The sequence below is a fragment of the Phyllostomus hastatus genome, unplaced genomic scaffold (assembly GCF_019186645.2).
Source record: "Phyllostomus hastatus isolate PE091 unplaced genomic scaffold, TTU_PhHast_1.1 phas_scaffold_385, whole genome shotgun sequence".
Lineage (NCBI taxonomy): Eukaryota > Metazoa > Chordata > Mammalia > Chiroptera > Phyllostomidae > Phyllostomus > Phyllostomus hastatus.
Genome location: NW_025334026.1, coordinates 7127738 through 7142360, shown reverse-complemented (window position 1 = coordinate 7142360; position 14623 = coordinate 7127738). Strand labels below are relative to the sequence as shown.

At 50.9% G+C, this 14623-nt stretch overlaps 1 protein-coding gene across 2 annotated transcripts; it reads left to right on the top strand.

Moving 5' to 3' along the window:
- Positions 1 to 5244: 5244 nt before the first annotated feature.
- On the top strand, positions 5245 to 14530 carry ASL (argininosuccinate lyase). Of its 2 annotated transcripts, none has more exons than XM_045819570.1 (17): positions 5245 to 5383; positions 5477 to 5631; positions 8538 to 8732; positions 9142 to 9225; positions 9482 to 9538; positions 9681 to 9778; positions 10967 to 11044; positions 11128 to 11205; positions 11600 to 11652; positions 11972 to 12034; positions 12212 to 12326; positions 12453 to 12537; positions 12648 to 12707; positions 12984 to 13067; positions 13888 to 13968; positions 14135 to 14241; positions 14345 to 14530. In XM_045819570.1, exons 2-17 carry the CDS (start codon positions 5620 to 5622, stop codon positions 14487 to 14489), a joined length of 1395 nt encoding a protein of 464 aa, XP_045675526.1. In that variant the 5' UTR covers positions 5245 to 5383; positions 5477 to 5619; the 3' UTR covers positions 14490 to 14530. The 2 variants fall into 2 exon arrangements, with proteins under 2 accessions (XP_045675526.1, XP_045675525.1); XM_045819569.1 differs by having other exon boundaries at positions 5275 to 5383; positions 5585 to 5631.
- The last annotated feature ends 93 nt before the right edge of the window (positions 14531 to 14623 follow it).

The following is a 14623-nucleotide window of genomic DNA, read 5'->3' as shown; positions in this document are numbered from 1 at the left end:
ACAGGCATAAAGCAGACATATAGATCAATGAAATAGAATTGAATGTCCAGAAATGAAGTCTTACATTTAAGTCCATTGATTTTTTACTATAGCACCAAAACAATTCAATGGAGGAGAGGGAGAAGAACAGTCTTTTCAACCAATGGTACTAAGATAACAACATATCCACATGCAAAAGAATGGAATTGGATGCTTACTTCACACCATACAGAAAAATTAATTGAAAATTAAGATAGGGGTAAATATTCATGACTATTTTTCTAGATGTGACATCAAAAGTACAGACAGCAAAAGAAAATTTAGATAAATTGGACTTCATCAAGATTTGAAATGTGCTGCAAACAACACAATCAAGAAAGTGAAAAAACAATCCACAGTATGGGGAAAAAATTGCAGACCACATATCACATATCTGAAAAGGGACTTGTATCATCAAATTTAAAACTTTTGCTCTAAGAAAGATGGCATTAAGAGAAAGAAAAGATAATGCACAGGCTGGGCAAAAATTTTTGCAAAGCATCTATCTGAAAGAAAGACACGCAGAACATACAAAGAACTGTCAAAACACAACAATAAGCAAACAACACTTTAAGAAGAGCAAAAAAATTTAAACAGACACCTCACAAAAGAAGGTAATGATGGCATATAACTATGTGAAAAGATGCTCAGTGTTAGTCATGAGGGAAATGCAAATTAAAACAATAATGAGATGCCATTATGCACCTGTAAGAGTGAGGAAGTTGAAAAGACCGACCATTCCAAGAGATGACAAGGACGTGCAGAACTGAAATTCATATACTTCTGGTCAGAAAAGTAAAACTGCACCACTTTGGAATACTATTACCCAAAGGAAATAAATCACATGTTCATGAAAAGGCTTGTACGTATATATTGTTTTTGTAATAACTGCCTTCCCCACCATCCCTATGCCCTGGAAACCACTACTCCATCCTCCATTTTCTAAAATTTTGTCATTTCAAATGTTGTACTAATAGAATCAACACCAACTGATTCCTTTGGGATTGGCTTTTTTATTTCACTAAACATAAAATTTCCTGGTGATTCAGCCAAGTTGTGGCATATATTATAAATACTTCATTTCTTTTTATTGCTGAGTTATTTCATGGCATATGTTTGTACTGTAATATATTTTTATGAGTCATTTTTAAATACAAAAATTTTTATCATCTACTGCTTGCAAAGGGCCCCAATAATTTATTTTGCAGTTGTTGGGTAGCATGTTCTCTAAGTGCCAATTAAATCAAGTTGGGTATGATTTCGTTTAGATCTTCCATGTTCTTGATTTTTTATGTACTACTCCTGTCATTACACAGATAGGGATGTTAATAAAATTTTCAATTATAATTTTGGATTATTTATTTATTCCTCCAGTTCTGTTAATATTTGCTTCATATATTTTGTAACTGTGTAACTAGAAGCAGATCCATTTAGGATGCTTAGCACTTGATGATATTTTTAGAAAAATCCTCACCTGATGATATATTTATTGATTTGATTTGATTTTTTAAAAGCTGTATTTATTTTTAGAAAGAAGGGAAGGGAGGGAGAAAGGGAGAGAAACATCAATGTGTGGTTGCCTCTCACGTGCTTCCTCCTGGGGACCTGGCCTGCAACACAGGCATGTGACCTGGCTGGGAATTGAACTGGTGATCCTTTGGTTCACAGGCCAGCACTCAATCCAATAAGCTACACCAGACAGGGCTATTCATTGATTTTAGAGAGAGGAAGGGAAAGAGAGAGAGAGAGAGAGAGGGAGAGAGACATCAATGTGAGAAAGAAACATCAACTGGTTGCCTCCTATACATGCCCTGACTAGGGATCAAGCCCACAACCTAGGTATGTGCTCTGATGGGGAGTCAAGCTCACAATCTTTTTTATTGTACAGGATGATGCTCCAACCAACTGAGCCACCTGGACAGAGCTAGCACTTAATGATTAATTGACCCTTTTATCATTATATAATGATTAATTGGCCCGCTTATCATTATATAATGATCCTCTATATCTGGTAATATTACTTGCCTTAAAGTTTACTTTGTCTGATGTGAATACATCTACTCTAGACCTCTTATGGTATATCTTTTCTATTTCTTTACTTTTTAACTTGTCTTTATATTTTAGTGGATTTTTTGTAGATAGCATATAGTTGGACCTTACATTTTAAATGCATTTTAATAATCTCTGCCTTTAATTGGAGTGTTTAATCTATTTTACATTTAGTGTAATTTTTAATATACAGTTAATCTTCGAACAATATGGGTTTGAACTGTGTGGGTCCACTTATATGTGTTTTTTTCAATAAATACAGTACTATACATGGATTTTCTCTTCCTTACGATTTTAAATAACATTTTCTTTTCTCTAGCTTACTTTACTGTAAGAATATAATATACAACACATGCAACATACAAAATATGTGTTAATCAACTGTCCATGTTATCAGTAAGGCTCCTGGTCAACAGGAAAGTTTTCAGGATGCAAAAGTTATACACAATTTTCAGCTGTGTGAGGTTTGGTGCCCCAACATCATTTTCAAGGGTCAACTATTGCTTTTTTGTTTATCATTTTGCTATTTTTTTCTGTCTGCACTTGTGTCATTTATTCTCAACTTCCTCTGGATTGAGAATATTTTAAAAGTCCATTTTAGGTCCTGACAAGGTAGCTCATTTGGTTCAAGCTCGTTCTGATACGCCAAGATTGCAGGTTTGATCCCTGGTTGCAGCACATACAAGAATCAACCAATGAATGCATAAATAAGTGGAACAAAAAGTTGATCTCTCTCTCTCTCTCTCTCCTCACTCTTTCCCTTCCTCCCTCTCCCTTCCTCTCTCTCTCTAAAATTAATAAATTTTTTTAAAAGTCTATTTTATCTCCTCTATTGGGTTTTTAAATGTACATTGTTTTTTGGTGTTTCTCTAAGAATTACAATATGAATCCTTAACTTATCCCAGTTTGCCCTAGATTGATATTATACCTCTTCATGTATAATGTAAAAACCTTACAATATAATTCCATTAGTATCCTCCTCCACTTTTATAAAACTAACAATATATTGTTACTATTTTTAATTGAAATGGTCATTTGTTTTTAAAGAAATTAAGAGAAAAGAGTCTTCTATGCATAGTTGCCTTCTCTGGTATTCTTTATTCCTGACTGTAGACCAAGCTTCCACTTGATGTCATTTCCCTTCAGCTCAAAGAATTTCCTTAGCATTTCTCATAGTGTGGGTCTTCCGGCAATGAAATTGAGCACCTGTCATTTAATAAGGCTTGAGAATTTGATCCAACCACAGCCACTATTTTTGTTCATCATAGGATTCAAACAACACCAGCACCCTGGCAACAAATGCACCCCTGTCCCCAAAGCCCCACATCCTCATCCTGGCAGTCTGAAGGGAGCTGTGTCTGATGCACTGGTAACAGACTGGCCACTGGCAGGCACACTTCTCTGAGCCTCTCTTAGAGCCCCAGGGGTTTGCTCAGGGATGTCAGCTTTTTCCGAAGGAACTCAACTACTTACCGCTCATGAATCATTTATGCTAAGGATACTTCATGTCCACTTTAGGACTCCTTTGATAGGTATTCTTTTTTAAAAAAGATTTTATTTACTTTTCAACAGAGGGGAAGGGAGGGAGAAATAGAGGGACAGAAACATCAATGTGTGGTTGCCTCTCAAGCATCCCCTTCTGGGTCCCTGGCCCACAACACAGGCATGTGCCCTGACTAGGAATTGAACCAGCAACCCTTTGTTTTGCAGGCTGGTGCTCCATCCACTGAGCCACACCAGTCAGGGTAGCCATGTTAGGTATTGTGGTTATAGCCCTGCTCTCAAATATTTTTCCCAACTCCTTTTCCAGTCTCAATTCATTTGCCAAAGAGTTTGGCTCCTATATATTGCTGGATATTCAGGAAGGTGACTCATTTTGCAGAGTACAGCTAGCTTTCAGGTTTGGCCTCCCAGGAATGGATGTCAGGCCTCAGACACCAGCAGATAGATCCTAGGGACATGCTACATGCTCTTAGTTTTCAGGACCGCATGGGTTTCTCACAGGCTTTCCTGTTCACCTAGTGGCCTTCTGGGTGTCACAGAGGTAAAATAGATGAGGTCTTACTTCCAAGGAGCTCATGTTTGTGTGGGAGAGAAGTTCCCAGAAGCCACAAGTAGGATGCTCCCAATTCAGGAAATGACTGTTAGATGCTCCTGTGCTCAGGATTACTCGATAGCACCTGGATCTGGCATCCACCTGAATCAGCTGAGAGTCTCCCAACATTGATGATGCTTGGCTAGAATACTGGTCAACAAACAGGAGGTAGCAAACAGGAGGCAGTGAGGGAAGAGCATTTCAGGCATAGGGAAGAACATTTAAGAAGGCTTGAAAAAGCCTGATACATTCCAGGAAGTCCACTCCTGAGTGAGGACTGAAAACCTTCAATCCACAAGCCATCCCAGACACTGGTCTCTTTGACCTACAGGAGCAAGACCAAACTCTTTCCCTTGGCATTCAAAGCCCTTCACAATTTTGCCTCACCTTAGCTCCCACCTCTCGTCCCCAGCCCCATCCTCAAGCCCCTGACCCTTTGTTTATAGCCACTCTGATTGTTTCCTGTTCTCCAAGCAGGCCATTCACGTTCTGACCTCAGGCCTTTTCCCAGGCTGCTCCCTCCGCAGGGATGTTTTAATCTTCCAAGACCCAACTCAGGAGACATTTCCACTGGACGCCCTTCGAGGACAGGAGTTAGAGACTGTACCTCCCGTGTGTAGAACCCAGCTTGTTGACTAATTAGTTAATCATGTCAAGGAAATCTTCCCTGAGTATCCAAGATAGACACTCTCTCTGCTCTGTGCTACCCTCTGTGACCTGTGACACCCTGCAACCACCGCATACCTTGTCCATGCTTTGTTAAAGCTTCTTGAGGCTGGTGTCATTTCTTATGCCCATTCCTTTTTCCTCAACGTCTACCTATCCTTTTTCTTCAACTCTGTCCCTTCCAAACAGGAGGTGCCTGGTACGTGTTTCTTGAATAAATGATCGCCACGCAACTATACATATATATCTTGTGGGCCGGCGTCATCGCCTCTACCCCTAGCGGGTGTCTACTGTCCGCAGCACCTGCTGCCTAGAGTAGGTTGTTAAGAAGCTATCCCCTTAACCACACCCTGAGGCCGCTCCACCCACAGTCAGACTGGGGATGGCCCCGCCCACAGCCGGTATTGAGGGGCGGAGGCAAAACCCACCAGTCCTTTTGGGATTGGTGCAGCGGCCACCAGGAGGCGGGGACAGATCCCGGCTGCTGCTGACGCTCTCTCCGCCAGAATACCCCGCTGGAGGCAGGCGAGGGACAGACGGCGCGATCAGGTGCTGGTGAGTGAGTGCACGGCGTCCGGATGAGGGGCAGGATGGGCGGGTCTGGAGGGCACCTAGGACTAAGTTGCTGATCACATCCGCCTCCCCAAGTGCTGCATGCGGCCCCCGCCTTGCGGGACCGAAGCCAGCTCCTCGCGCAGGACCCTGCCCAGTAGGCTGAGTAGATCGTCAGTCCGGTGTTGTCTTCCAAACCCGCAGGATCAAGGCTCCCGGAGAACAAGTAACCACCCAACATGGCATCGGAGGTGAGTGGGATCTCGGTGACGCCGGTCCTGCAAGACTCCAAGCGAGAGGGAGGGGCGTCCTGGGGGCCAGGTAGAGCCGTGACCCGCTCTCGAGATCTCTCCGGGGGCCAGCCACCCCCTTAGTTATTGTCTTTACTGACTACAGGCAATAGTCACCTGCCAGGGCCTGGGAGAGACCTTTGCTCCTCCTGCGCCCCTCCCCAGACGGTCTGTGTGGCAAACCCACCAAAGCACACTTCTGGGAAGGCGGTCCTGACCCGACCTCCTGCTATGGCAATTGTCCCTGTGTAGCAGAATCCACGTGACTCTGGCCTGTGGAAAGAGCCAGGAGGTAGGGGACCGTGCCCTGCGGCCCCAGTGCCCAGAAGTTTCCTCTGTTCCCTAGAGCCAAAAGACTCGGGTTCTTTTCCTGAGTCTGAGGCACAGGTTCCTTTTCTTTGGCCTCGGTTGATTTAACTGGTGAAAGTGGGCAATAATAGCTGTCTGCCTCCCCCTGTAAGGTGCTAGATCATGAGGTCATTGCTTCCAACCCTCACATAAAAGGGGCTGTTTGCTTGATGTCATTGGGCCTGGGAAGCAGGAGGTCTGGGTTCCAGTCCCTTCAGGTCCTCATGAGCTGGCAAGTCACTTCCTTTCTCTGGACCTATTTGTGATTCTGAAATGGGATGAGAATGCCTGTGCTGCCAGCTTCTAGGTGCAGGTGGAGGGCTGGGGGCAGGGCCTGGACTTTGGAGCCAAATGGACTTGTTTTGTGAAGCAGTCATTTGACCTCCTTGAACCTCTTTCCTCACTTGTTAAAAAGGAGGTGACAGTGCCCACCTCATAGAAGGGTGTAACAGCACATATAGAATGCCTAGACAGGGTCAAGCAATAGTAAGTGTTCAATAAGTGGTGGCAAATTATACTCATGGTAACAACACTGTTGTTCCTTTTGTACCTTCTCAATTAGCTATTGCTTGTTTATTCCAGCCCAACCCAGTGCCCCTGTCCCTTGCCCTAAAGGGATCCTCCTGGCCCAGATGTTCACTGGCTTAGAGCAGGGCCCTCTCCCATCACATTGGGGTTTCCCCTCTCCTCGGTGCCCAGGCTGTGGCACCTCATTCTAACATCTTCCTGGGTGGGGTCCTTTTAAGCCTGCCAGTGGGGTGGGAGCTTGGCCACAAAGCAGAATGGGCTGCTTTCAGGATACGAGAGTGCCAGATGACCTCTGCCTGCCCTGGGCAGTCCTGTGGGATGGTACTAATTGGTTTGGCTGCAGCCCCACTTGTTAAGTAGCTGTTATTACTAACAACCCAGGCAGGAAGTCCAAGGACCTACTGGGGGAGGTGGTGCCAGGCCTCTGGCTGAGGGGCAGGCTGGCTCTTCATCCTTACTGGCTGGCCCTGGCCCTCTGGCCCCAGTAGTTGGGACTAGGGCCCCATGTGGTGCTTTGCTGGAAATCAAGGCTTGCTGGGGCTGCAGGGGGGTAAGGGGCAGGTCCAGCTCAAAAGGCTGAGGGGGTAGAGGCTGCTTCTGCAGGGCAGAGTCCTCTGGTGGCCAAGGCTGCAGGGCACCGAGGGGTCAACTCACAGCCCAGGGCCAGAGCATGGTGGAGGCCCATGATGCACACCGGAACCGAGCTAAGGTACACCCTAGCTCTAGCAGTCCTCAGTTGCTCCTTTAATAATACCTAAACTATTGAGTCCTTACTGAGTGCCAGGCACTGTGCTATGTATGCACTTAGCAACTTGTATCACATTGATAGAGGGGCAGTACTGAGGCTTTGAGAAGTTATATAACACACCCATGGTCAGGTGGCTAACAGAGGTCTGAGGCAGAGGATGACATGTCCCCAGTGGCCATTTAAGAGATACCAGTAAAGAGATACCAGTGAAGTACCATGCACACCTCCATCCTGGTAGACTCTCCTCCTAATCCTTGGCTCCCTGGGCACTTTGACTACTTCACAGTTGTTCTGTCCCCGCCTGCCCCACCGTCCCATGCCCCAGTCTATGCCCTCTTTCAAAACAGAGGTGTCTCTATCCCATCCCTCTGCCCTTGGCTCTTCGGGGACAGAGGGTCAACTAGTGACCTCCTAGAAGGCCAGTGATAAGCTGTGCCAGAGGTACTCTCCAAAGAAGTTTTGGTGAGGGGACCTTAGGTCCTGCCCCAAGCTATGGGAGGGAGATGCAGGTAACTTGAGCCTGATGGAGTCCCTCAGGTGCCTCCATGCCTGTCCCTGCAGCAAAAGTTCAGAATAGTCTTGCAGAACATGAGTTCAGAGCTTGGGCTGTCTTCAGACTGCTGGGCTACAGTCCTGGCTCTGCCACTCACCACGAGGGCAAGACACGTCACTGCTCTGTGCTTCAGTTTTCCCCTCTCTGTAATGGGATAGTATTGGTGCCTACTTCAGAGGGTCACTGTCAGTACATGCCAAGCATTTAGAACAGTGCCTGGTAAACAGGGAATGCAGTGTTATTATTACCAGTATTACTACTACTACTAATACTGATTATTAATAATAATAACATTAATATTATTAATAATATTAACATGATAATAATAGTTAGTCAGTATTATTATCATCATCACGGTACATTAGAGCTGGGTCCAAACTCTGGATTCTACCTCGGTCAGTGGCAGGAACAGCCCCAGAAGTTCTGCTGTGGTCTCAGGGGTGCCTCATACCCTTCCACCATCTCCCCAGAGCAGTGTCTTGTGGTGGGAAAGAGCCCTAACATCAGTGTCCAGCCACATTCCCACAATCACTCCCTGAGTGGCTTTGGGCAAGTGCCTAAATCTCTCTGAGCCTCCGTGAGACTGGCTCCCACTGCCAGCACACTTGGTTATCCTCCTGAGGGCCCTTTGTGAGAGGCGCTATTCTCGAGGTGGGGCAGGAGATTAATTGCTCCTGCTCTCCTGACCAGAGCGGGAAGCTGTGGGGCGGCCGGTTTGTGGGCGCAGTGGACCCCATCATGGAGAAGTTCAACTCGTCCATCACCTACGACCGGCAGCTGTGGGAAGTGGATGTGCAGGGCAGCAAGGCCTACAGCCGGGGCCTGGAGAAGGCAGGGCTCCTTACCAAGGCCGAGAGGGACCAGATACTCCAGGGCCTGGACAAGGTACTCTCCATGCCCCAAGGTTCATCTGAGAGCCCTTGTGCTTCCGTTTCTGTGGCCCCAGGCTCCCACCAAATCCCTGAGCACAGGTCACAGTGTCATCCCAAGCCCCCCACATCCCCTTGTGGTGATGATTCACCTAGAGTGGTGTCCTTTACCCATGTGCAGTGCTCACCGTCTCTCTTCATCCTTTAATGCCCCTGTGGCCCCGTGGCTCATGGGCAAAGGGGCACCAAACCTGAGATGCTCCCATGGGGTGGGGGCTGCACAGGCATGCCTGGTGGAGCACTCCCAGGACACAGCTCCAACACAGGGACAGTCAGTGATGGGGGGGGGGGGTAGAAACAGGGCTTGCCCCTCTTGGCTGCCGATGCCTGACACCTGATCCCTGGGTTGCTGCCATCTGCTACAGGTGGCTGAGGAGTGGGCCCGGGGCACCTTCAAACTAAATCCCAATGACGAGGACATCCACACAGCCAATGAGCGGCGTCTCAAGGTACGACTCCGTCCTGTCCCCCAGCCTCCCCTCTCGATTTTGCTCTTGGCCACTTTGAGTATAGGCACCATCATTCTGATCCCTTTGTCACTGGTAGAGTATGGGTGGGACCTCAGAACAGGACTCAGCAGAGATGACAGAGACTTGGGCAGGACCAGGGGACCCTGGGGCTGGGAGGGAGGAAGTTCACCCACCTGGGTGGACCCCACTGGGCCATGAGCAGCAGACTCTGACCCATGCCTCCCTCCACCCCTAGGAGCTCATTGGTGACACCGCAGGGAAACTACACACAGGACGAAGTCGAAACGACCAGGTGCTGTTGCCCCTCCACCCCCAACCCTGTGCTGCCCAACCCTGGGGAGCTCAAACAGCAGAGTCGGATCTCAGCCGCTGTCCTGGCTCCCCAGGGAAACTGCAAATCTGTCTGCCTCAGTGCTACCTCCTCCTCTCCACAGGTAGTGACAGATCTCAGGCTGTGGATGCGGCAGAACTGCTTGACACTCTCTGCCCTCCTCCGGGAGCTCATCAAAACCATGGTGGATCGGGCAGAGGCGTGAGTCCCCTGGGGACACCCAGGTGGTAGAGAGGGCATGAGTGCAGCCAGGTCTCCTCTGCCCTGGGACAGACAGCTTGAATACCAGATCTAGGAGGCAGGGTGAAAAGGGTAGAGGAGCCAGTCCCGGAGGTATAGGGGGTCCCAGAACTCCTGGACTGAATGAGGCAGAGCAGCTAGGAGTAGGGCATTTCTTGTGGTGTCCCCAATCCCCCAACCAGCCTAGCACAGCAGACAGGACAAGCTCACCCTCTGAGGATTCATGAGCGGGTGGCCAAGGCACAGGGCAGGTGCCCTGAGGAAAGGGGCTGGTAGTGCCTGACGCAGACAGAGCCGCTCCTCAGCCTGCCCATGCCCCTCATCCCCATTCCAGGCAGCATGGCTGGCAAAGGACAGATCCCAAGGCTGCCTCACTCCAGCCTCATCCCAAAATGGGGTTCTGTGCCCTGGCAACTGAGAAGTCCCTGTTTGGTGTCAGGGACAGGGCTGACTCCTTCTTTTCCCCAACTCCCTGTGACCCCTGCTTCACAGACCTCACCCCCGGGGGAAAACGAGGGCACGAGCACAGTTGCCCTGTGGGGGCTGGGAGGAATAAGGAGTGACTGCTCAGAGTGCAGGGTTCCTTTTGAGGGGCAGTGAAATCTTCTCAAATTTATGTGGTGATGGTGGGACATTAAAGTGTACACTTTAAATGGTGAATTGTGTGTGAATCATGTCTCGATAAAGCTGTTTATTAAAGAAAGCAAACCAGAACCACCACCTACAGCACCTTTGCCTCTGCCCCGCCTGCTCTGAAGTGCCCTCAGCTGTTCTGGGGTCCTTGGGAGCTTGTTGCACACACACAGACATGGCTCCCACTGCCAGGCCGCACCCGCTGTGTGCCTCCTCCCCAGCTGGTGAGAGATGCAGAGACCCGAGCTGAGGGTGTAATCTACGCTTGGTGTGGCCAAGCCTTGCCCCCTGGCCTCATGGCCCTGACCCAGTCCTTAGGTTGTACCACCCAACTTCTGGTCTCTTCTCTTACAACTTGCTTGTCCCCTGGAGATCCCTCATGCAGGCAGATCCTTGGTAGCCCTGCCCTGCTCTTCCCTGGAGGGGCCCAGGCCTGCAGGGTCCAGGTATCACAGGCAGGCCCTGCCTGAGCCTCCTGAGCCCCTCAGGCACCCTGCCCCTACTCCTCCCCTGCAGGGAACATGACGTCCTCTTCCCAGGGTACACCCACCTGCAGAGGGCTCAGCCCATCCGCTGGAGCCATTGGATCCTGAGGTGAGTGGTACTGTGATGGAGGGGCTGTGATGTGGGGAGGGCCCCAGGCTGCCCTGACCTTCCTGTCCCCTGGCTCCCCACAGCCACGCCGTGGCGCTGACCAGAGACTCTGAGAGGCTACTGGAGGTGCAGAAGCGGGTCAATGTCCTGCCCCTAGGGAGGTGAGTGAGGTCCCAGTACTCCGAGTGGGGGGTGGGGGTGAGGCTGCTGCCACATAGCATGGCCCCCGGGGTTTTGACAGAGGGGAACAAAAAACCAGGTAACTGGCCTTCCCATCCAGGCTTCTTTCTGGCTGGGTAGGCATGACCCTGCATGGACCCCCAGTTCTAAGATGTGGACAACCAAGCTAGCAAACGTGTCAGAGCAGGGCCAGAGCTCTCCAGAGACGGATGCTCCAGAGAGCCGGCCATGTTCCCTGCACAGGGACAAGTATCGGGCACCAAGCTGACTGGCCACAGCCCTGGCAACCAGGGCTCAGCTCTGGGTGTGCATGTATGTCTGTGCCAGGGCCTCTTGTCAGGAGTCCTGGTCACTAGAAACCCCCTGTCCCCACAGTGGGGCCATTGCAGGCAATCCACTGGGTGTGGACCGGGAGCTGCTCCGAGCAGGTAAGCCCCCCGCCACCCTACCCTGGGGGGTCACTGTCGGCTTCTACAGAGTCTTGCAGAGAGAAGGCAGGGGTCTGGGTGAAACCTTTGTTTATTACCTATGGACACTGAAGATAGAGAGGCAAGGTACACTCAGGGCTCCCACCTCCCTCCTGGGACCTGTACAAGGGACCCCCACCACACCTCTTCTGCCTCCCTACTTCTCCTCCCTGGAAGGGGGCCAAAGGGAGGTGGCTGGGCACCCTGGTTCATGGAAGAGGAGACCCCACTTTGCCCTCCAACTCAGTCCTATTGCCTTCCCCTTTCCCCCCTTGTCCAGAGCTGAAATTTGGGGCCATCACTGTCAACAGCATGGATGCTACCAGTGAGCGTGACTTTGTGGGTGAGTCCTGGGGGCCAGCCCGCTCATCCCCAGCACTGTGCCCCTCCTTTGTCCTGCAGTCCAGCTGCTGTCCAACCTCTCACCCTCCATGTGGTTGACCTGGAGCTTCTCCAGGCCGGGTGAAAAGCCAAAGAGGCCTGGTGACCAGAGAGCCTGCTTTCCCTTCTCTCCCACAAGCTGAGTTCCTGTTCTGGGCTTCACTCTGCATGACCCACCTCAGCAGGATGGCTGAGGATCTCATCCTCTACTGCACCAAAGAATTCAGCTTTGTGCAGCTCTCTGATGCCTACAGGTAAGGCTGCACGCTACCTTGCCCCAGCTCTGCTCCCACCAGCATGGCTTCCTTCCTCTCCACCTCAACCAGCCCACCAGCCAAGGGGCAGAGGAGCCCCTTCAGCTGCAGCATCTCTGTCCCCAGCACCGGAAGCAGCCTGATGCCCCAGAAGAAAAACCCAGACAGCCTGGAGCTGATCCGGAGCAAGGCGGGGCGAGTGTTTGGACGGGTGAGAAGGGCAGGGAGTGGGGCAAGGCTTCTGGCTGACCCAAAGGGTCCTGAGGAAGCTTCTAGGACGGGCTCAGGGGTTCTGCCTCTTGATCCTTACTCTGCCCTCAGTGTGCTGGGCTCCTGATGACCCTCAAGGGACTTCCGAGCACCTACAACAAGGACTTACAGGTGCAAAAGTGGCGGGGGTGGGGTGGGGAGTGGAGAAGGGACCCACCTGCATATACATCACATACCAGTTCTCAGGGCCCTGGCACTCCCAGGCAGGGGCCCCACAGAATTGCCTCCTTCTATCCCGTGCAGCCAGACTTTGCCACCCTGAGCGTTCTCTCCTTTCCCGTGGTGCCTGGTACGAGTGGTGCTGAATGTTCCCAGGGGAAAGCAGTGGGGATGCCTCAGTGGGAGATGGGGCTGCTGAGCCCTCACCTCCTGCCACTTGTCTTCCAGGAGGACAAGGAAGCTGTGTTTGAAGTGTCTGAAACCATGAGTGCCGTCCTCCAAGTGGCCACTGGCGTCATCTCTACATTGCAGGCAAGACACGCCTCTTCTCTCCTTGGCCCCTGAACTCTGGGATGGGCGTGCCAGAGGGGTCATCTTGAGAGGAGGCGAGGGTGGGTGGTCCAGAAGACCTGGGTCAGGGGAAGGAGTATGTGTTTGTTCCTGCCTTTGAGGAATAGTGAAGGGACAAAAGTTATAGAAACGGGTTAGACTCAAGGAGTCCCATCAACTGGCCTGACCAGATTTCTTTTTAAATCATTTTATTATGGGAAATTTGAGTATACAACAGTTGAGAAAATGTATAATGAACCCATACATACCAACCCTCAATTTCAGCAATAACCACCTCATGGCCACGCTTGCTTTGGCAGCTACCTTTACCCACTCCCTGCCCCCCCTTCTTTTGAACCAAATCCCCACCTTCATGTCACTTCATTACAAATGCTGTGACTGTAAAGCTGTGGTTCCCTCAGTGTGGTTCTGGGGCCAGCAGCATCAGCATCACCTGAGAACTTGACAGACGTACAGCCCCAGGCCTCACTCCAGGTCTACTGAATCAGACTCTGGGGGTGAGGCCCAGCGACTTATATTTGTGAGAAATCCTCCAGGTGATTCTGATGCGCACCAAACATAAAGACTCTGAAACCATAAAGGCAACGCTGTATATAGCACAACTAAAAATTATCAACAATTATGAAAAGATGGCTTGCGCTGAGAGAGCAAAGCAGGGTGGGTAAGAGTGGCTCTGCCCAAGGCAGGAGACTTCCTTCCTGGCTGAGGGGTAGACCTGGAGCTGGCAGCTTCAGGCCTGGGAGACTACAGGACTCACCACTCCCCCACCCGCGCCCCCCAGATTCACCGTGAGAACATGTGGCAGGCTCTTAGTCCTGACATGCTGGCCACTGACCTCGCCTACTACCTGGTCCGCAAAGGAGTAAGTATAGGCAGCTGGGGTGGAGGGGCAGGGGTAGGGTGGGGCAGGAGGGACACCCCCCTCCTCCCCTCAGAGGTGGGGGTGGTTAGGGAGGGCATGGGCTCCCACAGCAAGCCAGGGAGCCCAGGAAGCCTGCCTCGGTGCTTTCTCCGCTCTGCACCTGCAGATGCCATTCCGCCAGGCCCATGAGGCCTCTGGGAAAGCAGTGTTCATGGCCGAGACCAAGGGGGTCCCCCTCAACCAGCTGTCACTGCAGGAGCTACAGACCATCAGGTGCAGCCCCCACCCCTTCCTCTGCTGCCTCCCAGGGGACAAACCCAGGCCCCTGAGGATGGGGTGGCTGGGCTGCCCTAGCCCATCTCCTTTTTTTCCCCAGCCCCCTGTTCTCGGGCGACGTGAGCCACGTGTGGGACTATGGGCACAGCGTGGAGCAATATACTGCCCTGGGTGGCACCGCGCGCTCCAGTGTCGACTGGCAGATCGGCCAGGTGCGAGCACTGCTTCGGGCACAGCAGGCCTAGGTCCCCCCACCCTGCTCCCAAATAAAGTGGACCAGAGAGGAGGCTGCTGCATGTTTCCTGCCTAGCCTGACTCCTGCAGCAGTGGGCTTTCTGGGGCCTGTGGAGAGGCAGTGGAGGTCATCAAGGAAGTGGAG